We start from the raw sequence: 26,291 nt of genomic DNA on the forward strand, positions 1-26,291 counted from the left end.
CCTATCCCCCGGAATCGAAGTATTAATCGGTCCAAAATGGCGCAAAAATAAAAAGGATAGAATTTAGAACATACTTACGGTTCCGTTGAACATGCCAATCAAACACACTTACAATATGATTATATAATTATTCACATTTCAGGCTTTACTTTCACACCACTTCACAAGCGGATCTTAAATTAATTTCCAACACTATTCACAAAATTTTCTTCTAATTCCATTTAACAAACCCATTACGATTTCTAATTTGTATTCTTATATCCGAAATGTAATTTTAGATCCGTCGACGATTACCTTTTCTTCTGTTCTGACGCTAATCGCGGGTTGACATTTCAACCACAGTTCATAGGTGGCGCTGTTAACTCTCGATGAACAAACGAAGCACAATGTTCATTGAACCTGACCTACTAACATAGATCATAGTTGCTAACTGTATGCGGAAGTAACTAATCAGCTGTTTCAGTGTCCAGACTAAAGTCCCCCCTTTTTTTTTCTTGGAGAAATGTTACATATAAAATTCCCCCACGGTCAAGTTTTTTTTTTTTATAAACTGGTTATAGAAATTTCGAAAAGAAAAAAATATTGTTTATCTTAATCACAGCATGCAGAAGAATTGGAACAAACTCACCACGAAATTCACCAATGTCTTTCACTAGTAGATGTCAACAGGAGCTCCATTTTCCATTTGATGAATTCAGATGACAAGTGTCCATCCATTACTGAAGAGATGACAAATAACCAGTATGTTGCGCATACAGAGTTTTTCCATCCACCTTATGACTCGGATTGGGCGCCAGACAAGAATGAAAGGGTTTGACATGACGAGGGTCTCGACGTACACAAGGACGTTCACAGCCATGGCATGACCTTGCCAATTCTGAACCTGCAGAATTGAACAACAAGCACAGTATACAACAAACACAACGAGATTACATTTATAAATTTAACACAATATTTATGACAAATTCTTTCTTTAAAATTTTCATGTTACAAAGTCAGAGTGATTACTATTATTGTTGTTACTATTTATTTCACAGCTATTATTAGCGTTACAATTTTTAGAACCAAAATTATCAAGCTGTCTTCGATAGTTAATATTACTAAAATTGCAAGAAATGTTAGAGTTATTAGTATTGCTAGGATAATATTTCTTAATGAAACTAACATGCCTTTTGATCTTAATATTCTTATCCGCTACTAACTGTAACCAGACGGTGTTCCTTGTTGGGTAAGAAAGGATTTCAAATGGGCCATGGTACTGACTGCTTAACTTTGGTTGAAACCTCTTTCCAAGAGAAGCCTTCATTATTCTCTTTACAAGTACTTTCTCCCCTACTGGCAAATCTATGTCCCTATGTTTCTTTGAATAAATCTTCTCTTTTCTTTTCCAGGCCTTTTCAATGTTTTCTACAATAATTTGATTTAATTCTTCTTTATTTTGCGAAATTTCAAGAATTCCTAAGTCTAAAATCCAATTAATGTCCAAAGGATTAAACATTTTGCGTCCTAAAAATAATTCACTCGCTGTCTTCCTCGTTTCACTATTCTCACTAGTGTTTAAAGTATATTGCACCTGATATATATACTTTGACCATTGAGTTTGATTTTTATGTACATAACATTTTATTATTTGTTTTATGTTTTTATTTTGACGCTCCGTCAAATTACTGGACATGGAGTAAGGAGACGTATGAATACGTTTAATGCCTAGACTAAATAAGTAACTCTTGAAATATTCGCTTTGAAAATAACTTGCATTGTCACATATAATTTTATTTGGATATCCGTAAGAGTAGAATATCTTATCTAATTTTAAACAGATAGATTTTGCATTTAAATTTCTAAGAGGTTCGATAATTACAAATCGTGAATAACCATCTGTTAATACCAAAACATATTTAAAACCATTACTAACAGGCCAGGGACCCATTACATCTAAATATACGGAGTTGTTCGGATATCTTTCTTTATGTGAGTAGTAAGTACCATATTGAGTGGTATTCCTGTCTTTACAAAATTGACAAATTTGACATTTTTGTATAAACTCTCGAATACTTGGAAATAAATCTTTACAAGTATATCTACTAGCTATCTTAGCAATCGTACGTTGCGAACCACTGTGGCCACCACCCACAGGGTCTTCGTGATGATATTTAATAATGCTATATTTAAGTGATTCAGGAATAACAGCTCTTAAGCCACCATATTGTTTTCCCTTAGTTTTCTTTAACAATACACCATCTTTAATCAAATAAGGATGTTTATTCTTACCACTCTCAATTTCTTGGATAATAGTACCCAAAGATGGATCCTCTCGCTGATGCTCACTCAAAGGTCTATGGAAAAATGGATTTCTCCAAAAATTTACAAAATTTAAATGTACATCCTTCCCATCTACTTTCTCAATTTCCATAATGTCCTTCGAAGGAGGGGTAAAATCGATATAATTATTCATGCGAGAAATATAATCCGCTAAATTATTGTGTCCACTACGCAAATAAACTATATCAAACTGATATTTACTAACTTTTTCTATAAGGGAACCATATTTCTTTTGACGCTTATGATTTCGCAAAATCCACGTCAAAGCTGAATTGTCACAATAGACCGTGAACCTTTTATGTAAATACATATCGAATTTATCAAGAGCGTGAACTAAACTTCTCAATTCTAGTTCAAAAATGCTCTTGGACCAGTCTGATGGGGGTATACGTTTACTAAGAAAATAAACAGGTCTTAATTTACCTTCTCCATCATATTGACTTAATATGGCCCCATAATTTTTAGTCGAAGCATCGACATGAATTACAAAGGGAGCATCCATATCTGGAACTCTAAGAATCACGTGATTTATGATAGCTTCCTTAATTTTCTCTAAAAGTTCATCCTCCTCCTTTCCCCAGACAAATGGAACTGAGGGAGACCTCATTGCATTTAATGGAGTCAACAAATCAGCATAATCTTTAAGAAATCTGAGATAGTAATTCAAAAATCCTAACATCTTATTTAAAGCACGCTTGTTCTTTGGTTTAGGTAAATCTCTAATTACCTTGACTCTATCTTCATCTATTTTCATTTCCCCATTACTAAATTCATATCCTAAGATTTTAATTTTTGATTTCAAAATTTTTGCTTTATGAGGACTGATAGTGATCCCCCATTCACGAAGACGTTTCAGTACTTTTTCTAAAATTTCTTTATGCTTTTCTATTGAATCTGTGTGAATAATCAAATCGTCACAATAAATATCTAAATAGTCACCTTCTAGATCTCTAAAGATTTTATGCATCAAGCTAGAAAGAATAAATGGGCTAACAGCTAGACCCATCGGGAGCTTAACCATTTGTAATAGCCTATTAGGTGTTGCAAAGGCAGTTATTTTCCTACATTCTGGCTTAATATTTACTTGGAAAAAAGAACTTTTTAAATCGACCGTTGTATACAGAGTATGACGTCCAATATTAGAAATAATGCCCTCTAAATTAGGTGACGGATAAGCTGTCAATAACAACTTTTTGTTGACAGAAAAATAATTTATGACAAGTCTCTTAGAATTGTCCTTATTCGTCACCAAGAAACATGGAGAAATGTAAGGACTACTATCAATCTCTTCAACTACACCAGATTCTATTAATTTATCTATATACTGATTAATTTCTTTCAATTTATGCTTAGGAACTGAATAAGGCTGAGTTATGCTAGGAGAAGGATCTGTTAACTGAATTTCATACTGATAGTCCTTAACCTGACCTAAATTTTCCGTTATAACGTCTTGAAATTCTATAGCTAAATTTTTCACATAGTCAATTAAATTTTCATTAACAATATTCTCAAAATCATTAATACCTTTTGATTTTATTTCGGCCTCCTCCATTGAGATATCTTTATACGTAGGATTGGAAACCCTGGAGCCAGCTGGTTCTCCCACATTCTCATGCGCCGTCGATGTTCCTGGCGACATCAGCCCCACGCACGAAGTTTCCAATGGAACCTTTTCTCCTCTCTGCCTCCTTCCTCTACCATTGCTGGTCTGGCTCTTTTTCCCAAAACTCCTTGGCTGTGGTGAATTTTGAATTTTTGCTCGGCCTGATGCATGTTGTGGAAAATCAGGTCTGTTACCTCCGTAGGACTCCCAGGCTGTGGCGCCAAGTTGCCTGGGGGCATTCCGGACAGACCTGAAAATATATGGAGAATCGCACAGCTTACTGTTCATAACACAAGATTCCCAATCTAAAGGTTTTAATCCCACTTTAAGATTCACTTTCTCAAACCAAAGTTCTTGAGCATTAACGTTAATATGAGCAAAATTTTCGCGAAGAAAGTTTATACCAATTAACAATTTAAGTTTTGGATGTTTCACTACACCAAACCAGGCAGAAAATCGAACACCATTAATGAAAAATATGATTTGTACCAATTCACGCACTACTAGTTCCTTGTCTTGCATTATAGTGACGGAATAATTTACTTGTTTCACCACAGGTTGACATTTTGTTCGAATTGCCTCTAAAACCTTTTCCTCGACGAAATTTAAACTTGATCCCGTGTCAATGATACAGGGAAACAACGTATGACAAATGCTAACAGGTAACTGTAATAATGTTCCATCATTACCGTCTTCCTTGATTGAGTTTGAAGCACTATGAAATCCTAAAGCGTGATTTGATTTCGAAAAATTTCCTCTATGCTTAAATGTTCTATTCTCTAATGTTTGGCGAGTGTTCATACTCCTTAGAGGGGCTTTAAATCTCGGGGGAGGCATATGGTCCTTCCTCATAACCCTTTTATAATCTTGACTATACTTTTCATTAATTTCAAAACTCTCAGCGAAATCTACATACTCATGTATAGTTTTCGGAACACTTACAATTAATAACAAATTTCTAATTTCCGGAGTTACTAAATTACTAATCATTTTACATATTTCCTCCTCACACATTTCCATTTCCAAAATATTCAAAGTACTAAACTTCTCTTGAATGAAATTCAATAAATTCTCATCTTCCCGCATAACTCTATATAAAACCGATTTCATAAATTCAGTATTTACCAAAGGAGTTACAAACTTAACCAATAACGAATGGCAAATATGTTCCCAATCTGTAGTGATAGATAATAAACGTTGTAATTCCTCGTAAGCTTGTTTTCTACATTTCTGAAGACTTGAAACTAAAATAGCTTCTACAGGAGCTATTTCCTTAACAATTAACATGTCAAGCTTTAATAGGAAATGACAAACCAGTAACCCATCCGTTCCATCTATTTCCGGTACTTCACTAATTTGTTTTTCTAAAGAGCGAAAAATACTTTCAGAAAATTGCTTCTGGAAATTACAAACTATGGGAGCTCGCAACACTGGTTGATTCCAAGGTCTCTCAATGTTAGCCACAACTGGCTGTCTTTCTCTCCCCTCCTCATGATTCTCGTTATCAAAAACTATAAGGGGTGGGTCTGCCACCGGAACGTAAGGTGCTGTCGCACGCCGTAATTGGTTAACTCGTAACCCTCTCTGCACATTATAAATACTCATTTTCTTTTTTTTTTTTCTCTAGTTATCTGCCTAAACCAAACACAAAGAATATTATCCAGCATATATTTCCTACTAAATCAAGTTGTTTGCCTTCAATACAGTCAGATTCGATTCCCTCACGCATCAAAGTTAGTTACCCAGAACAGAAGAAAAGGTAACTTTTAATTTATATGTAGCAGTAATGCGCCATAACGGGTACACTGCTATTCTCGAAAGGGTTTAATGTAATCTCCTTTGATGCGGAACTGAAGGCAAATGATTTAGTGAGCAAAAAGTATTCAGCAAATTTCAATATAATTAACAATTTATTTCCAATATATGTAACAACTAGAATAATAGCAAAAACTATATATATATTTTTAACACTTAACAAACAACACTTAAATTGAAATCTTCCCCTTTCAATTCTTTTGATAGCGGTGTGAACAATTCCACAATTTAACGCCCATGAATTATTTCTGTCCAAATAATATTTTAAAGCTTTCAATATTAAATCCAAAAATGTTTCAAGTAATTTATAGGTTAATTTCAATATAACTAAAGAAATAGTTACGTGTGATTCGATGAACCTATCCCCCGGAATCGAAGTATTAATCGGTCCAAAATGGCGCAAAAATAAAAAGGATAGAATTTAGAACATACTTACGGTTCCGTTGAACATGCCAATCAAACACACTTACAATATGATTATATAATTATTCACATTTCAGGCTTTACTTTCACACCACTTCACAAGCGGATCTTAAATTAATTTCCAACACTATTCACAAAATTTTCTTCTAATTCCATTTAACAAACCCATTACGATTTCTAATTTGTATTCTTATATCCGAAATGTAATTTTAGATCCGTCGACGATTACCTTTTCTTCTGTTCTGACGCTAATCGCGGGTTGACATTTCAACCACAGTTCATAGGTGGCGCTGTTAACTCTCGATGAACAAACGAAGCACAATGTTCATTGAACCTGACCTACTAACATAGATCATAGTTGCTAACTGTATGCGGAAGTAACTAATCAGCTGTTTCAGTGTCCAGACTAAAGTCCCCCCTTTTTTTTTCTTGGAGAAATGTTACAAGTAGCACCCTTTCAGGATTCCTCCAATCTGGAACAGAAAAGAAGTATCGTTAGATTTCTGTAGAGTGAAGGCGTGAAAACTGATAGAAATCCGTGGCCGCTTGACAGTTCAGTACGGTGACAACGTAGGAGTTGAACACAAGTGTACGAGTGAGTCGAGAAGTTAAAACAGGCCGTAACCAGTATTGTTGATTCTTCTGATCTTGGTAGCTCTTTCACTGCAGTCACTGAAAGCAACATTGTCAAAGCAGAAGACTTGATACTGGAAACTCGGTGTATTATTGATATGAAATTGCTTCACAAATAAGTATAGGATCACCCATAAGTAATTCTGAGGTTCAACAAATGTGTGCGAGCTAAATTCTGAAGTGTTTGACACCGGAAATGAGAGATGTGTTGATGTGTGCATGGAGCTTTTGAGACAGTATGAAGCTGACCGTAAAACATTTCTTTATTGTATTGTCACTCGAGATGAAATTTGAGTTTTTCTGTGAACCACCGGTAGAACGGAGACATTTTTCCTCTCCCAGACCAAAGATGGTGTGTGCTCAACGAAGTGCTGGGAAAGTCACGGTAACTTTCTTTTAAGACCACAGAGGACCAACTCTTGAATATTACATGCAGTCGTAATGTTAACAATACGATCTACTGCAACATTCTTCACGAAAAACTGAAAGAGCCACTCTGCAGAGAAGACAATGTTGTTCCTCCATGACAATGCGAGACCACACATTTTCTCCTGTCGAGGACCTTCTATTTGAAAACCGGGAAAAGTGGGGGAATTCTGTTAAGAGTCGGGGGGACTTCGAAAAATGAAATTTTACAAACATTTATTAAAATGAAAATTATAACACGGGAAGGTCCCACAGGTTGTTGCTCAAATCTGATTACCACATAACACATCTGATAGATTATGAGTAATGAAAATGAGTAAAATTTAAGGTGTTAAGGACCAGAAGGATAGGACCTACGGGGCTTCCAGGTTTGAATATATATATATATATGTATTATGGAAATATATAAAATATATATAAGTTTTAAGAAAATATCTTGAAAACCGTTGAAGCAAGGAAAACAAAAGGTGCACAATATAATGAGAACAAAATGCTATATCGAAAACCACAAACAGTACTGCCCCAGATGAAACAATGTTGCCAACTCAGCACAATAGAATTTTGTTTGAAGTAGCACCATATACAAATGTGCACTGATTTAAAATGCATTATTGTCAGTAAACATAACAGTGAAGTGTAGTGGTACAGTGTTGCAGAGTATTGGAGCTACGTGTGCTGAAAATGTTCAATGGGGAGGTCTGATATATATGGCAACAGAGGGTAATAAAGGAATGAATTAGAAAAAAAAAAGTGAGGGATCTGCATTACACTTCCGTAGCCCCGGTGAATAAGCAGACAACTCACGAAAACAAGAAGTTATACGCAAGGAAACAAACCCTTGTTTTCTAATTCTGTAAACTGCTTTTCCAGATTTGGTAGAGTACTTTCTTGGTTTATGTCTTTCGTGTTAAGTGACATATTCTTTTACTTTCTCTTCTACACATCATATAATTATGTTACTGTACACTGTAATATTACCATACTCACATTGGAAATATAATTATTTTATTACTACCTTATTTCGCTTTTTATCAGTCCGAATAGCCATGTGGTCTAGATGGTTAGGCTACCGACTTATTAGGGATCGCAGGTTCCAATCCCGTCTCGGACATTGGAGGTTTTTGTTGTACTTTTACCTTGCATTTCATTATCATCTTTCGTCTTTCATAGTGGTTCAGATCCCACTTTACGCTGTAGGTCCCTTCCTATATAGCTTCGGTGCTGACACAGGACATAAAAATGGCATCATTCAATTTCGTTTTACAATTGCATCAATCTTTTGTGACACTGCTGACATTTGCTATGTTATACTATACCCAGATTCCTTTATTACCCTTTGTTGCCACATATCAGTCTTCTCCATTGTACATTTTCATCACACGTAATTCCAACAGTGTGCAACACTGTACCACTACACTTCACTGTTACGTTTAGTGATAATAGTGCATCTTATATCAGTGCATATTTGTACATGGTGTTATTTCAAAATACTTTTATGCTGAGTTGGCAACACTACTTCATCTGGGTCAGTACTGTTTGTGGTTTTCGATACAGCATTTTGTTCTCATTATATCGTGTATCTTTTGTTTTAATTGCTTTAACGGTTTTAAAGATATTTTTTTTTTAAACATATATTTCCATGATATAATTGTTTGGATGTTCAAATTTCGAAGCCCTGTAGGTCGTATCCTTCTGGTCCATAGCACCTTTAATTTTACTCATTTTCATTTCTCATAATCTATCAGATGTGTTATGTGGTAATGAGATTTGAGCGACAACTTGTAGGACCTTCTCTTGTAAGATGATTTCAGATGTTTTTGGGTACTTGTTTCCTAATTGCCAACTTCGAACTTGGAACTTACCTGTGTTTTCCACTAATAATGTATAATAAACTTAAGTTTTGTAATTCGGCTCTATATCTTTTGCTTTCGCTTGTGAAGTGGAATATCATTTGTGAATCATCCACAAAATACAGTTGGATTAAGGATCTAATGGTAAATTCAGTTTCGATACAGTCATAATTCCAACCTTTTTCCGTTTTCGTTTCCACTAGTTTCGATTTTATCGGAGTTTCCTGTTCTGCATGAAGTGAATGTAGCTAACTACGCAAATGAAAGGGTTTTGAATACGGTGACTCTTATTTCAGGTTCTGTTTTCATTCTATTTGTAGCTCATCTTTGCAGAGCCTTAGGATTTTTGGTGGTATTGCATGCTTAAATGTAGATTCTACGATGCAAGTGGATAAGAGTTCGGGGACAAAAAAGAAGGAAAAGAAAAAGAAAGTATTTTCGGGGATTATTAGTAAAAGATACCATTACAAAAGCAGAGTTACTATGGTGTATTCAGAGTGTAATGACATACTTCAATTTCTTAGTGCTACTAAAGATGTCAAAATATTGAAACTTACGCTCCCAGACAGTGAAATTGTTAGGAAAAATCAGCTTCAACATGACGAAATAGCACACACTTTTGCTTATGGGTTATCATCATCATACTTTAGAAGTGAAGTAATTCAGTTGTCGAAGGAGACGTAAGTGTGCGATTCTGGAGTACCATGTGAGGGTAAGTGTACCGACGTTATTTGGTATCGGCGTTTTTAGGAAATTCTACAGCTTCTGATCTTTTAATCGCTTTCAAAGAGTTGGATTCACTATTAAACTTTAAAAAAAAAAATCATTCAAATTTCAATGCATGGTCTCCAATATAAACTTCACATGTCTGCATACCTTCAAACTAAATATCAAGATGTCGACAAATGATCTGTAATACTCGATATAGGAAGCTGTGGGTTTTTACTTTCCATGGTACATTTAAGGCTACAATTGAGGCAGCGAAGTGAAAAATTGTAAATTTCTAAGAGCTATGTGTAACTTAAGGATATTTCATCATGCCGAGTACACTTGTAGAGGCCTAAAAAATTTTCAAGTAAAATGTTGTTTTGTGTTGGCCTGAAAATACGTTGTTAGATTTTAATGTCCAACGATTAAGCACCGAGGCTGTGGAAGATGATGATGATATGAATGATAATGGTGGAATGATGAAAGTCGAAGGAAACCGGAGAACGTCAAGGGAACCCATGCACTGGGTGTTTGTCCACCACAAAGCCCAGTTTGCGGGAACTTGGATCAACCTAGGGACCCCACGTGCCAGAGGTAAGCGTTCTACCATTGAGTTACCGCGGCTCCTTTCAAATAGTAATTGCTCAGCGAATCATTGAAATTTATTCGTATCTTCTGTTGTACATTCAAGGTGTTAGGAAAGATAGAGTTCCGAGGTCTTCGAGTTGTCAGTTCGTATTAGAGATGTTGAAAGATAATATGCTTATTCCTAAACTTAAATTTTTAAAACACTTCCTTCAGGAAAAGAATTTTTCCTTACTCAATCATTTGTTTACAATACTTTATCGGAAGTGATAAAAAGCGTGATGCAAAATTTTGTACGTGAAACTAGCTTTTAGTTCTTCGAGTCCATGTATATGGATGTGGAAGTTGATGATGATTATCTTCCTGTGGAGAGAAAAGAAAAAAGGCATGGGCTTTTCTTGCAGATACTGCCTTTAAGAAATGTCAACCAATAAAGAAATTTGGACATTATGGATTTTTGCCGAAATTGCAGAAAGTGTCTACATCAATTTGTTCTTCTTAAACCTTTAGAGAAGTCTCTTTTAAATTATAAATTTACTAAAGCTCTTTTGTGTTTGGATCTCAATGTTTCTGCATGATCTGGTGTCGAAGTGGCATGAAATCTCTTTTAGCAGAACTAGTTGAAAACAATAGGTTAAATGGCAATAGGTCAGGTAAAGTTCTGAGGCAGTTGAAAGAGTTTTGTTCAAATCCAATTGTAAAACAATTATGAGTCACTATTCTACTCGTAAAACTGGTCAGCGCTTCTGTGGCTTTTGGGTAAATAATGTGGATATTTCAGAATGCAGTGATTTAAGAGATTTTAAAACGATCTTGATTTCTCTTGTGAGATTTCTATTCTAGAAAGATGATTTTCAATCAATGAGCAATATGTAGTATATTATTTAAAAGAACTAACTTTAATAGCACGCAGACTTGTGTACAATACAGTAGCTTTATCTGGTAACTTTGAGAAACTATCCATATGGAAATCCGTGATTTTATTATACACAGAAGGCTTGTGCTCGTGTTGCAGAAGCAACAAATAAACCACAAGAGGGAAAAAAAAAAAAAAGAAAACACTGAAGACAGGAAAATAAAGATCACTCTGAATGAGCTTGAAGTTCATAAGACTAAAATGAAGGAAAATATGCGCAATATTGATAAAGAAAGAATGCGTTTGGAGAAGTGAAGTGAATTACATAATACTATTGATTGTTTTTCAAAGATATGTCATTAATATAGAAGAACCAGTTCTATAAACATACATTCATCCTTTTCGGAGAGTGTTTCACTGAGACTCTTTCGTCTCATATGTGCGAGACCTGGTCTTGATTTCTCTCATATAACTAGCGTTACAGATTAAAATTTCAAGGGATTTATTTAATTTTTTGCTTTTTGCAGGAATTTCTATTGCGAGTGTTCTGTAATCTCTCTCTCTCTCTATATATATATATATATATTGAAAATCACTATGTTTGTGACTTTAAATCTCCTGAACCGCTCTACTGATCTCGATCAAATTTCTAACATGGATGAGGTTCGTGGCTGGGCTGGTTTTAGGCTATTCACTTTGATGGTAGAACTAAGGGGAGGGGGTATAAAAAAAATAAATAAAAGTTAACTCCTGAACCATTCGACCGACCTTGATCAAATTTTCAACATAGATGAGGTTCAAGCCTGGAATGGTTTTTATGATTAAATTTGACGGAGCAATGTAGGGGAGGAGAAGGGGGGGGGAGATACATAAAAATCAATTTATATAAGACTGAAAGTGACTATTTTTGTAACTTAATAACTCTTGAACTATCCGACCGATCTCAATCAAATTTTCAATATATATATATATATATATATATATATATATATATATATATATATGTGTGTGTATGTATATAATATGAGGGTCCGGCCTTGGGTTTTTTTTATCGTTTCACTTTGACGAGCCAACGTACGGGAGGGGAATATATATATATATATATATATATATATAATTAAAATAAAAATGACTGCTGCTGTGATTTCATCACTCTTGAACCACCCAACCTATTTCAATCAAATTTTCAACATACATGAGTTTTTTAGAGGCAGGGATTACTTTAGGGTATTCACTTTGACGGGGGGGAAGGGGATTTAAAAATGATCTGATCAAAAATGACCGATATTAGTGTTGAATCCACAGTTTTCGGGGCCGATGTAAGAAACAGTAACACTTTTGATGCTGTTTCAATCCAAGTTCAGCCCTAATAGTTGGGGAGGAGGATAAGCATTTAAAAATGATCGAGAAAGACTAATATTAGTGTCGAATCCATAGTTTTAGGTGTAGCTGAGATTAACAGTGATAATTCTGATGCCGTGTGCCGCAGCACGGAAGAGGGGGATATATATATATATATATATATATATATAATCGACAATGGCCACTGTGTCGAATCCAGTTTAAATCCAAATTCAAACCCGCAACTTGGGGGAGGAAGAGATATTTAAAAATTATCGAAAATAACCGATATTAGTGCTAAATCCACATTTTTTGAGGTCGCTGAGATGAACGGTGATACTTCCAATGCCATTGCCCGCAACATGGGGAGGGGAAATATATATATATGGTCAAAAATGACCGAGATTAGTGTGTTGCAGTCCTTGCAGTCACTGAGATGAAAAGTGACACTTCTGATGCTGTTTAAATCCATTTTCAACCCTGACACTTCGAGGATGAGGAGGGGTAACATACATTAAAATGATCGAAAATGAGCAATATCCGTATTGAATCCATAATTTTCGGGGTCAGTAAGATGAACATTGTTACTTACGATGCAGCATAGATCCAAATTCACCCATACAACATACAAATATGTGCATTTAAATTATTTATTTCAACCCAGCGAAGCGGGCAATATATACTAGTTTCATAATAAAACACGCTATTTTCGTTTTTATATTATTCATTGTTCTAGTTCATTAGAGGAAAAATGTATTATCGTTGTCATATTTTCTTGGTGGTGGTGGTGTTTTTTATTTTATTTTATTTTTCATAGACATGGGGAAGTCACTAGTTAAGTATCAGGGAAAGTTTCAAATAACATTTTGGAAAATCGGGAAAAATCAGGGAATTTGTCTCGTAAATATCTTGTCATCTTTGACTACTTACTCTACCCTCCATATATACTGATTTCGCACCTTCAGATTTTTACACGTTTTGGACCACTTAGAGGTGTACGAAGAATTCAGGGTTCCAGAATGACAGAGAAGTGGGATGTATAAGTAGTTATACTTGCGGAGCGTTATGCTAAGAAATAGTATCGTAGTTATTTTGCTGTTTTAAAAAGTGTTTCGCAAATGATCCTCGTATTTTCAGATTAAAATTTAGAACCTTTTTAATCACCCACAGTCATACATACTCGTTTAATGTAAAAGAAGCACATAATTAATTTAAAGTACGATTCATGTAATTAACAGCTTATTGATACTAATATCATCTTCTTACTCACACTCAAATTTATTTCGATTTTGTAAACTTATTGGCCATAAGAGTGAACTGAACTGAAGATTTCATTTCGTTCTTACATATTTTATAATTAATAGAAATTAACTTTCATGTGGAAAGGCAGAGTTCAATTCCATTGGAAACGTATGGCTCGAATTCCACTTTAAACCATAGATCAGGAGCCGCGATGATTCAGTGGTAGAGCGTTCACCTCTGGTGCGTGGGATCTCTGGTTCGATCACAGCTCACGCCAAGTGGAGTTTGTGGTGGACAAATACTGTGCGTGGGTTTTTTCTGGGTTCTTCCGTTTCCATCCTCTTTCTCCATTCCACCATTGCATTCATTTATCATCATCACCGTCTCCTTTAGCGTAGCCGGCATAAATGTGGGACGTAAAACTCAAAGATTTCCTGTCATTTCATTTTAAACTATGTATCAAGAGCTTATAATCTCAGTAGTAAGAAGTAACTTTAACAAAACATTAAGTATATTGAAATTGTATCCGTGTGACAAATAGTCATAAAAGATAACAACCATTTTATTATTTTTTTTCATTTATTTAGTTTTAATAAGGAAAGTAATACAGAAAATAAGTATTAACATGGCTTCCAGGCACCACTGTTGAATGACTCTGAAATGTGGATTTTATAATAGAGATGGTTAAGTTCTAGACTTTGGCACTGTCCTAGTTGTACGGCTTTGTGTTTTTGATGATATACAGCTACATTTTTTTTTCAGCAAAATATTTACTTGAGATATTCCTTTTTTTAATTTCATCTTAGTTGTTTAGTTACTTTCTTATTTTTATGAAAGCTATCACTCCTTCCATTTGTTATCATGGTCACGGAAATTTCTCTATACAAAAGAAGTCTTGCCTGACTGACTGACTGATCGACTCCCAGGCCAAACCATTTAAGCTAGAAACTTGAAAGTTTTACAGAGCATAGGACTTGTGATGTAAGGTCACTGAAGAATTTTTGGAAATTCGATGGGTTTAGGGGGAGGGAAGAGTGATACCATTTATTATCTTTAAATGTCTCTTTCTCGGAATCTCTGAAAGTTAGACATGAAATTTTGTATTTGGACTTCCCATTTAAAACGATTAGACACGTACTGTTTTTAATATTACCATAGAAGAAAGAAAGCTTTCAGTTTAATGTCCCAAAGATTATGCCCTTTAGGCTAAGAGATGGTTGATTAAGGTAAGGAATGATGAATGGAGAATTGGTGGAATGAGAATGTGAGAGGAAACGGGAGTATCCCTAGAAAACTCACGGACACGATGATGTTCACCACAAGCTTACTTGGGTAGGGTTCGAACCAAGGATCTGACACAACAGAGGTAAACACATTAAAAGCTTTTGGTGCAGAAAGCGTTATATCTGAACAAAAACACCAGAGGTGCAAAAAGTGCAGCCAAGTTCCTTGGCCACTGCATCAGAAACGAACACTGGAACTTGGCGCGAGGTGTCTCTAACATATTCGAATACACCAAGATGTATGTTCCTAGTTTCACGGCCGGGACATTTCAACCCCAAGGCTGGTGGTGGCCCCCAAATCCACCACGCTCACAAGCATTATCCCTAAGGCTCGTCAACGTCATTTTCCTTGACACCTCGTGGAGGATTATAAGTATTCCTTATCTGTGTGAACCACCAATCTTACTCCAGTATACTGTATATGCGCCTTAGCGAAGTTGATATTACTAAGGTTGGTGGTGGCCCGAAACGCACCACTCCCAAGACCACTATCCCTAAGGCTCCTTAACATCATTTTCCTTGACACCTCGCGCCAAGTTCTACTGTTCGTTTCAGATGCAGTGGCTCATCCATCCTCATCTCAACACTTTTTGAGGCTCACGAACTTGGCTGCACTTTTTGCACCTCTGATGTTTTTGTTCAGATTTCACTTCTTTTTGTAGTTCACCATATCAATATCGTATATTGGAATTCTCAATTGTTTAATACTGTTGGATTTAAATTTAGAATTGTACATTTTTAAAGGAGTCATAATGTGTCACATACAACATTAGTTCCCAAGGACTCTCCCACCGGGAATCGACCCAGGACCCCGTACAATAAAGGCGCACATGCTAGCCACTAGACCAGCGGGTAGGGTTTATTCTATTCAATTCTGTCAGAGAGAGATGTCCAAACGAGATTCTAATTCATTTACCTGAGCTACAAAATCACGAGCGCTAACATCTCATCTTTCATTACCTAAATACGAAGAGTATCAACAGGGCCCCAAACCCTTGATGCTGAACCCTCGATGCTTCATCACTAGACATGGCTGGTGTTTCAGAATAGGTAGTTGTTCTCTACCCTTCCATATTGCAAAATTACGGAGTTCATTACGTGACGCGCATGCTGCGCAGTTTCATATTGCCTCGGGTTTTCCTTCCAATGATATACAAATTTCAAATAACTTGTAAACTTAATTATATTTGCCACCAACGTATCTCATATAAAAGTCGAACAATTGGATTTCTCATTTCTTGGAAAATTTCATTAATTCTGAATATCCCCACTTCTGCATTCTCTTACTTATCAATTTAATTTAAATATCTATTTAACACCAATGACCACAATAAAGGAAAAATATTCACCGAAAAAAGAAAAATATTAGCTTTCCTTGTCTGGGTTTTCAATCACGAAATTCACTGCAGGATGTATGCGCCTAAGCCCACTTTTTTTTAAAAGTGATTCACCGAACATGTTTCATTAACTTGCTTGGCTACTTATTACTAGGTTTCACTTGTTATACTCGCACACTGAGAAAAAAGTATGTGGCGTACGTAGAAACGTAGGTTATATGTGTAAATTTTGTTTTTGGACAACATACACTAAAGGTATAACTGAAAAAGTATATTTTATACATACTTTACGTATAAGTGTTCCGAATAAACGTAATATTTTCCATAAGTAGAAGCTTTGCTTTGTATTTATTTAAACACAAACAATTTGTTGAGCAAAGCAATATATTCCCATTAAAAAAAATACATACATGTTATAGTTTCGCCAACTAACACTTTGACATAATCAGACACTAACTGATGTGTCCGATAGTGTCTGAAGAAGCCAAAGTGTTAGTTGGCGAAACTGTAACACGTGTGTAGTTTTTAAATGTGAATATTAGGGATGGCCAGATCCGGATATTTTTGATACTTGAGTCCGGATATCCGGACACTGGATCCGGATCCGAGATTTCGGATCTTGGATCCGGATTCGAAAGTCCGTGTCAGAAAATTCGGGTGTTCCGAATCAGCAAAATTTTCGAAATTATTGACAAAGTGATTTTCATTCCTATGCTTGAAATAAGATTTTAAGACACTTTTGGTATCTGATCGTGTGACAGCCTTGCGTTCTCTTCATTCTGTTGATATTTGGTTTTCGTGCCTTAATATGTCACAATTACTCCAAATTTGATTGAGTAAAACTGTCGACTTAGGTGAGAGCAATCTCATTGTCAGATTCGATTCTAGTGGAAATACTTGACCGAAAAGGTAGTAAATCTTTTTTAAAGCGTCCTGATGGAAATTTGTCCTTTGTTTTCTGTAACACTAGTCAAATGCTGGGATGAAACCTTTATCTCAAGCCCAAGCTTCCTCATTAGACTCAGGCTGCTTACTTTTCTAATTCTTTCTGAGTTATTGTGGTCACTGAATGAGGCAATTTCCTAGTCGTGATGGGCTAGGCCATTGCTAATAGAACAGCCCATAAAATATAGATCAGATTAAGGAACAACTTTCTTTTCTTGCTCTTGATGAGCTTTTTTTCTTTCTTTAAAAATACGTTTCTCTGTGACCGTATCACTCCAGTTAGAATTAAGAATTGTAGTAGAGATGAAGTTCTAAATGGCAATTAATGTATCAAAATCAATGTATTAATGTACTGTATGTGTATACAAAATACCATATGGAGCCTCGAGCAGTAACACGTATCTTTGTAATTAGTAATCCACTACTATTAACTCTGCATAGGTTGTATAAGGAGCTATATCATTCATGTAAACACATAGGCGGATGCAGGGGGAGGGCGAAAAGTCGTTCGCCCCTACCCAGCGCCACCATTAACAGTGTACTTTAGTAGTAATTTGTGGCAATTTCAGATCATCTAAGTAATTTTTCACTGCTAGCATCCCCAACCGCCCCCTAAGAATCCATCCGCCTCCTCCAGGAGTCCGTTCTGAATTCGCCCCTGCGCAAACATAATATACAACTCATTCAAGAGTACATTTTGGTAGCTTTTTAAAATTTTCATCTTAAAGGATTGTCATTTCTCGTGGCTACTTATGCAATTTTGTTCACAGGCATACATGCAATTTCCAGTCATTACGCAAATACATTTATGTACTTAATGACCTCGGCTAGTTGGGGGCTTCATCACTAGACCCCCGTTATTAGGGCCTCGCACCACAAAAGCTTCTAATCATAATCAATTTAAAAAGAAATGTCTGGGAATTTGCCCTTAGACCCTCTGATATCTCATTTGATCGGCCTATGACCTCGTACCTCGTAAACCTACAACCATACCGAATCTCAGTTCAAATATCAAATTGTATGTAATAACATTCCGGTATCCCGAGACATACCGAATTTCAGTGCGAGTACATGAGGGCTTTCCCCCAGCCCACACATTTGCTCGGTCTACAGCCTCGCACATCATACGCCTGCAAACAACTTTTAAGGGGGCGCGGTGGCTCAATGGTAGAGCGTTCACCTCCGGTGCTTGGGGCCCCTGGTTCGATCCCAGCTCGCGCCGTGTGGACTTTGTGGTGGACAAACACCGTGCTCGTGGGTTTTCCCGTTTCCTCCCACTTTCTTCATTTCATTTATTTCTCATAATCGCCGTCTCCTTTAGCCTAACCGGCATAAGCGTGGGACGTAAAACTGAAGGATTTCATAACGAATTTTTGTTCAAATATCAAGTTTCATTTCTCTAACATTCCAGGATTCCGAGATATGAAAGTCTTTTCTCCCCGCCCCTTTTCGTCCCCTCTAAGACATACATCAAAAAACGCTTAAGTACATACCTAATTATTTCAAATGTAAAGTCCAAATACCAAATTCTATGCTCCTAACCTTCAGAGGCTCCCAGATATCGACATGTTATTATAATAATTACAATCCCCGCCCTCTTTCCTTTCCATCTCTTTTCTTTTCCTTTTTACTAAAACGTCAAAAAAATACTGAAACACATGTCAAATTATTTTCAATGAGAAATGCAAATACCAAATTTCAAGTCTCTAACCTTAAAGGATTGAACATATTAATACAATAATTGTAATCCCCACTTAATTTTCTTCTCGCCCTTTTTCTTCCCTTCTGGGCCACATATCAAAAAAACGTTGAAATACGTATCTAATTATTTTAAGTGAGAAGTCCAAATACCAAATTCCATGTTTCTAACCCTTTTAGTTTCCGAGATATAGGCATATTATTATACTAATTGCAATAATTGCAATTACTACCCGTTCTTTTACTTTCTACATCTTCCCTGTCCCTTCTAATTTAAATATCAAAAAGCACTTAAACAAGTATCAAATTATTTTCAATGAGAAACCCAAATACCAAATTTGAAGTATCTAACGTCAAGAATCATCAATATTTTCCACCCCATTTCCCCCCTTCCTCGTCGAATTTCCCAAAGTCCTTTCGTAGTGGTATCCTACGTCACAAAGCCTATAAACTGTCCAAATTTCAAGTTAGTAGCTTAAGCGATTTGGCCTGTACGGTGATCTGTCACTCAGGATTTTGCCCTTTTTTTATATAGAGATTTAAGATTTTATGGGAAAGCCATGGATTTTGTCCTAAGCCCGCCAGGGTCTTAGAAATGTAATAGCTTTGCTATAAACTTTAAGCAACCAACTGACTGATCTGCGTCTATATGTATTATGTAAAATGCCGCTTATGATATTTATTTTGCTCGTAATAAAAAAAAAAAAAAAATAGAAATGATGAAAATTCAAAGACATCCATGATTTTAGCGTAATGCTGCAGGAGTTCAGATCATTGAATTAATCATAAGAGCCGACTGTATAAGATAGACTACATTAAATTCCAATGTGGCACAAAGAAAATATGCAGTTTTTCAACGTTATAACTCATTCTGAAAATATTATCATAGGTCTCACAAACAATCGAATTTTAATTCTAACTCGATTAATATATAACAAAAGGCAGATCTATACAACTACTGACTTGAGATGAAAGTGGCATACTTGTAGTACGTTTAAAGATATACTAAAGACTAAATGATGGGGTGTGCGTAACAGAGGTCTAACCCCGAAAAATGTGAAAATGAGATTTTCATGTAATCTTTTGTCATTTAAATTGAATTGTCTTCCCACTGAGTTAGATAAAATTCACCTAGTAAATTTTATACATATGGATATTTTAGTTCTGGGTCTCAATCTAAGGCCTAAAATATTCAAAAAAGGAGTCCGAATCTGAACTTCGAAATTTCGGGTGTGGATCCAGGAACCGAATATCCGGATCCGGATCCGTCTGACCATCCCTAGTGAATATATTGCTTTGTTTAACAAATAGTTTGTTTGTGTTTACGAATAAACGTACTTTCCGTATGAACGAAAGAACTGTATACCTAGGTATAGGCGGTCAAGAACTCACATACAAATGGATGTATGTAACTTATAGCTGACGTACGTAACATACTGTACGTATACGTATGTAATATATGAAAGACTGTTAGATGTCAGACATTCTGCAAATACATGGTGTAATATCTAAGCGGGAAAGAGGGCAGTACGTATGTAGCATATGGATAACGTATGCTAAGTACTAATTTCTGTAGTAAACATAAGCATCCCGTATATTTGTACAATATACCGATGTCCGGATAATGGATTTTTCTCAGTGAGCTTAGCTCGTTTTTGATTAACTTGGAACGACAGAGACACGAACAGAGAAACGTCGAGGACAGTTAAAATTCTGAAGTCTCTTCCACCGGGAATCGAACCCGGGACCCCGTACATCAAAGGCGCACGTGATAGCCAATACAACAGCGGGGAGAGCATCCACTCGACCACTCGGACGATTGACAACATTATCACTATGCACATGTGGTGTTGAATAACGGAACCGTTCCCGATTTCTGATTGTAAGGATAGTTTTTTGCCAATGAAAAATTTCCCATAGCAAATTCCTCAAATTTCATACTCAATCCGTTATAAGGTACCTTTAAGCAGAGTTTAACATCTTTATCTCATTAAGAAGTACCTAATGGCTACAGACAGTTTTTCGCCCATGAAAAATCCCCATAGTACATTCCTTAAATTCGGAACGTTTCCCATACTCAAAACATTATGTAAGGTAGATACCATTATGCAAAGTTTCACATCTCTATCTCATTAGGAAGTATCTAATCAATGATGACTGAGTGAATAAACCGATCTCTGTTTGGTTAAGAACAGTTTTTCACCCATAAAATATTCCATGGCATATTGCTTAAATTTCGGACATAGTCAACCATTATAAGATACCTTTATGTAGACATCCACATCTTTATCTCATTGGGAAGTACCTGATGGCTACGGACAATTTTTTGCTTATAAAATATTTCCCTTAGCACATTCCTTAAATTTCGGACCCTTTCTATAGTGAGGTCATTATAATGTATCTTTATGCAGTTTCATATCTTACCTCACTGGGAAGTGCCAAATCAACGTGATAAATGAGTGAGTGAACTGATTTCTGCTTGGCTAAGAACAGTTTTCACCCATATTTTTTTTTTCCATAGCACATTACTTAAATAATGGACACTTCCCATACTCAAGTCACTATAAGGTACATTTATGCAGAGATTCACGCCTCTATTTGATTGGGAAGTGCCCAGTCAATGCTATGAGTGAGTTAGTAAGTGAACCGATTTCTGCTTGGATAAGGACAGTTTTTCGCCCATAAAAAAAATTCCCATAACACATTCCTCACATTTCGGTCTTTTCCCCATACTCAAGTTCATATGAGGTACCTTCATGCAAAGTTTCACATCTCTATCTCATTGGAAAGTACCTAATCAATGCGATGAGTGAGAGAACGAATCGTTTTCTGTTTGGCTAAAGACAGTTTTTCGCCCATAAAAAATTTCCCGTGACACATTCCTCACATTTCAGACTTTTTCCATAAGGTACCTTTATGCAAAGTTTTACATGTCTATCTCATTGGGAAGTACCTAATCAATTTGATGAGTGAGTGAGTGAAACGATTTCTTGCTTGGCTATGGACAGTTTTTCGCTCATAAAAAATTCCCATAATATATTCCTGACATTCGGACTTTTTCCATAGTCAACTCCTTATAAGTTACCTTTATGCAAAATTTCACGTCTGTCTCATTGGAAAGTATCTAATCAACTTGATGAGTGAGTCAGTGAATCAGTGAGCGTGAAAACTGCATATTATAGGGGTCCAATATTCAGAAATGGTTGAAGGTAGGAATGTGAGATTTTGTATATAAGCACATCTCTCGGATATCTCTTTAAATTGTAAACCTCATATTTGTATCTTTAATAGAATCTGTTTTACAGAGCCTCGAAATCGACGATTTTACCCTAAACTCTTGTTCGTGTATAACATGCTTACGGCAGTGCAGGCCAGTTTTCATTTTCTTAGCGGAACTTGGCTGTCATGCACTGCCGTGCATGTTGAACAGTGAAATATTCAGAAACTGAATGTTGAGTCTAAGAATTTGAACATGTCTGTAGCTATAAAGAATCTGTCCCAGTGGAACTAGTAGTTATTATTGAGAATGAATGGCGTAGTTTTGACGCCATAGAAGTTCATTTTCATCGCTTTTTGTGGAACTACGCAACAGAGTGTACACTGAACCATGTTATTTTGTTAAGCTTGATGTGGTCTGTTAACTGATATAGATATAGTTTCGACAATACTTTAGTTAAATAGAAAATAAAGTTTAAGACTGAATCATAATTTTGGGCTATACCTCATTATTTTTTCCCCTCAGAAACTACACGTGAGCTTTTACAATGATGTATATCATTTTATTTTATTTAGTGAGATCTGTCGATTGGCATATGTCTGATCTTTGGACATTTTTTTTTTTTTTCGATAAAATCTTAAAAACACTGTAAAATTTACTTCTTTTCATTTAGCACCACCTTAAGATATGAATGTGGGATGTTAAACCATCAGGAAATACCACTTCATTTCGAAAAAGAATCGGTCATGTGTTGTAAAGTCAATCCACATAGCGTCAGAATTTTGAAATATATTTTCACATGTATTGTGTACTAATAGTTCAATTAGATCTACCGTCCTTAAATATGAAAGCTTACAATTTGTACTTAAAATATACTGTAGTCAAGGAACTACAATTGAGGTACTCGTAATATAAGATGATGGCTAGGTATTTGAATCTTAGAGCAAACGGAACTCAAGAGATTTTGTATACATCTTTTGTTTTCTTCTGTGCAGTTTCAGAATCTCAAAGGCTCGATCCATCTTTCCCGAAACCGCAAAACAGCACTCAAATAATGCCAACAGACAAACCTCCCGCTGCCAAAACCCATCCGTCGATGCGTGTACGATGTTGTCTTACGTCTTTCCAAGTTGTGAAGCGGGGTGTATCGTTTAGAAAGGGATCTGATGGTCAGTGTTATAAGAATTCTTTTTACAAGTTTATATTCCGACTATGCATCGAAAACCTTTCCGAGGCAAGAACACGAAAAGGAAAATGTAGCAATAAGAAAACTGTCATCCTCACACTTTCTTTCAACCAGCTATAAATAAGCCCCGGTAGTGAGTTTGGTGAATCCTTCACTACCCACGGTGTGTCGGCATTGGAAAACTGTACATGAGAATAACGAATGAAGTTTAACCAGTACGATCCCCAATACAAAAATTAAAGCTTAGGGTAACTTGTAGTAGTTTCTCGATTCATTTACAAAAAATTAAAGTTTTAACAAATTATTATGCCCATTATCCGGTGCAGAATCAAATAAATATGGTGAAATAAAGACGTAAATGAGAATGGGAAAACTGAACTGCAAGAAAACTTAATACACGGGGTTTGTTGATTATAACATTTGCATTACATGGATCAAATGATGACCTTTACATACCAAAAATAAGGACTGTAGTATTAAGTCACCGTGGCATCCTGCTGTTTTTTTGCAAATTCATGCTACTATTAATACCTAAAGTTCTATATACGGGCCAGTATACTTTACATCCACAATTGCATGTAGGGTCAGGGAGAGAGAACAGGTCAAAGATGGGAATCCCAACCAACGATATACGGGGCAATATTCTTTACCATTTTGAACTGCGAACGAACTGTAATGAAACTTGAAGAAAGAAAGAAAAAAGCGAAGGATTCGAAAGGAATATGATAAATTAGCCTGCAGTTCAACAGTGCATTAAGACGTTCAAGAACAGCAATGCATTTCTTGATGTAGGACGTACAGGAAGTCTAGAAGCAATAAATAACACGCACTTAAAATTGTCATTAAAGTCGATAGTGGCCAAGCATGTAAAGCTTTGAAAAAAAAAATCAATTTCAATTCCAGACACTTCGTCAACACCTGCTCCAGCTAAAGAAACAGTATAAAGTGTGACGATGAATCTCACGTACGTTAAGTGAGGCTAGAAAGCGAGACAAGCAAATGCCTTTATTTGTATTTTGTGTTGTCAAGGGAAGGATCTGTTGGTGGATAGTGTGTTATAATAAGATGTTGGTTCTTTAGGATATTCGATGGTGCCCTCCCTCATCATTGGTTGATAACACGTGACCTCACTACAAAACTACAAACTACATCAAAAGCAGGTTATCATCCGTGTTTGGTGAGCTGCTTAGGGTATCGTGCATCACCAACTGTTACCACCTGGCCAGACTATTAATGTAAGGGCCTATTCGGTTTGACATAAGCACCAGTCTGTGTCACTTGATCAGGTTAAAAGACAGGTTGCGTGCTAAATCGAGTCTGGAGATTCCAAATAAAGGTGTGATATATTTCAAGCACATAACCTCCGCACGGGGCCCCTTGGGCAATTCGAAGAAGATGCATATAGGCCATACTTCATCATTATTGTTGATTTTACTCAAACAACTTGACTTTTGACAGTGTTCTATACAAATTTACCTTATATGCTATACATCGTTTTTAAGCTCTTCATTATGTCTTTGCAATAAGCTTTCAATTAGCCATATCCTTATTATAGTTTTTGAGATATGTGGACGATCTAATTTTTTTCACGGATTTTTCATCAACTTTAATGTTAATGTTTCGTGATATTTTATTTTATTTTTTAACTATGTTCCACCCATTTTAGAACAATTTCTGTTTTGAATGTAGAATCTACATAGTCTTTTACATACATGAGTTGATTTTCAGCCATCTCCCTGTTTAGTTTTTTGAGATAAGTGGAAGAATAATTTGTTTTCTTGATTTTCCATTGACAATAATGTTAGTTTTTTACTATGTTCCATTAAATTTTAGGACAACTTCTTTTCTGAATGTAGAATCTACATAGTCCGTTCTATGTCTAAGATGACTTTAAACCGTCTCCCTTTTTTGTTTCTGAGATAAGTGGAGGAATTAATTGTTTTCCAGTCATTTTCCATTGACGTTAATGTTCATGTATTTTGACTGTGCTCCATCCATTTTAGGACGATTTGCTTTTCGAATATAGAATCTGCATAGTCTCTTCTACATTTTAAGCTGAATTTCAGCCATCTTCCCCAAAGTCTGTTTACATCATTGGAACCGAATAAGCTTTTATGTACTTTTAACAATTTGAACCGTATAAATAATATATATATATGAAAATCTGTATTTGTAAGTTGCAGATGTAGTATTCTGCTTCAGGATAACGCGAAACTATTTGCTTCTGAGGTCACGCTTGATACTGTTATCCGAATTGGTTTGCACCCTTCACCCTTTAATGCTCCCTATACTTCTTGGACATTGCACCGTCAGGTTACAGTTTGTTTCATTCGGATTTTCGGGACGACCCGCGACGGTTCCAAGTCTTCAACATACTGGACGACATTGAACGACTTCTGTGGTTTACGTTTCTCTGAATTCTACATCTTTGAGATCCAAAGTCAGTCCGAACGTTGGGGACATTATTGGTATTGATGGGAACTATTTTGATTTTCCCGGGAGCTGCGGTGGCTCAGTGGTAGAGCGTTCACCTCTGGTGCATGGGGTCCCTGGTTCAAACCTTGCTCTCGCCAAGTTAACTTTGTGGTGGACAAACACCATGTGCGTGGGTTTCCTCGGGGTTCTGCCGTTTCCTCGCACTTTCTTCATTCCTCCATTTCATTCATTTCTACCGCGGGACGTAAAACTCAAAAATTTCATTTCATTTTTTTCATTCATTTCTCATTTTCACCGTCTCCTTTAGCCTAGCCGGCATAACCGTGGGACATAAAACTCAAAAATTTCATTTCCTTTCATTTTTGATTTTCCAGGTATTGCCAGG

General features: G+C 36.0%; 2 protein-coding genes across 6 annotated transcripts in view; one reads left to right on the forward strand and one right to left on the reverse strand.

Moving 5' to 3' along the window:
- The window catches only part of LOC145688206 (carboxy-terminal kinesin 2-like), a 233,128-nt gene that overhangs the window by 203,301 nt on the left and 3,536 nt on the right, over positions 1 to 26,291 (forward strand). The gene's annotated exons all lie outside the window — the stretch shown is intronic.
- On the reverse strand, positions 542 to 6,571 carry LOC145688205 (uncharacterized). Its single transcript, XM_081762092.1, has 2 exons — positions 3,847 to 6,571; positions 542 to 883 (listed from the first exon to the last, which is right to left on the reverse strand). The coding sequence occupies exons 1-2, from the start codon at positions 5,528 to 5,530 to the stop codon at positions 717 to 719; spliced, it is 1,851 nt and encodes a 616-aa protein (XP_081618218.1). The 5' UTR covers positions 5,531 to 6,571; the 3' UTR covers positions 542 to 716.

This window comes from Thermobia domestica, chromosome 6 (genome assembly GCF_964235325.1).
Source record: "Thermobia domestica chromosome 6, izTheDome1.hap1.1, whole genome shotgun sequence".
In the NCBI taxonomy this organism is placed as follows: domain Eukaryota; kingdom Metazoa; phylum Arthropoda; class Insecta; order Zygentoma; family Lepismatidae; genus Thermobia; species Thermobia domestica.

Coding starts and splice junctions, on each gene's coding strand:
- LOC145688205 (XM_081762092.1), bottom strand. CDS start 5,530: ATGAGTATTTATAATGTGCAGAGAGGGTTACGAGTTAACCAATTACGG. Junction 884..3,846: donor GGCCGAAATAAAATCAAAAG/GTATTAATGATT, acceptor TCAATTCTGCAG/GTTCAGAATTGGCAAGGTCA.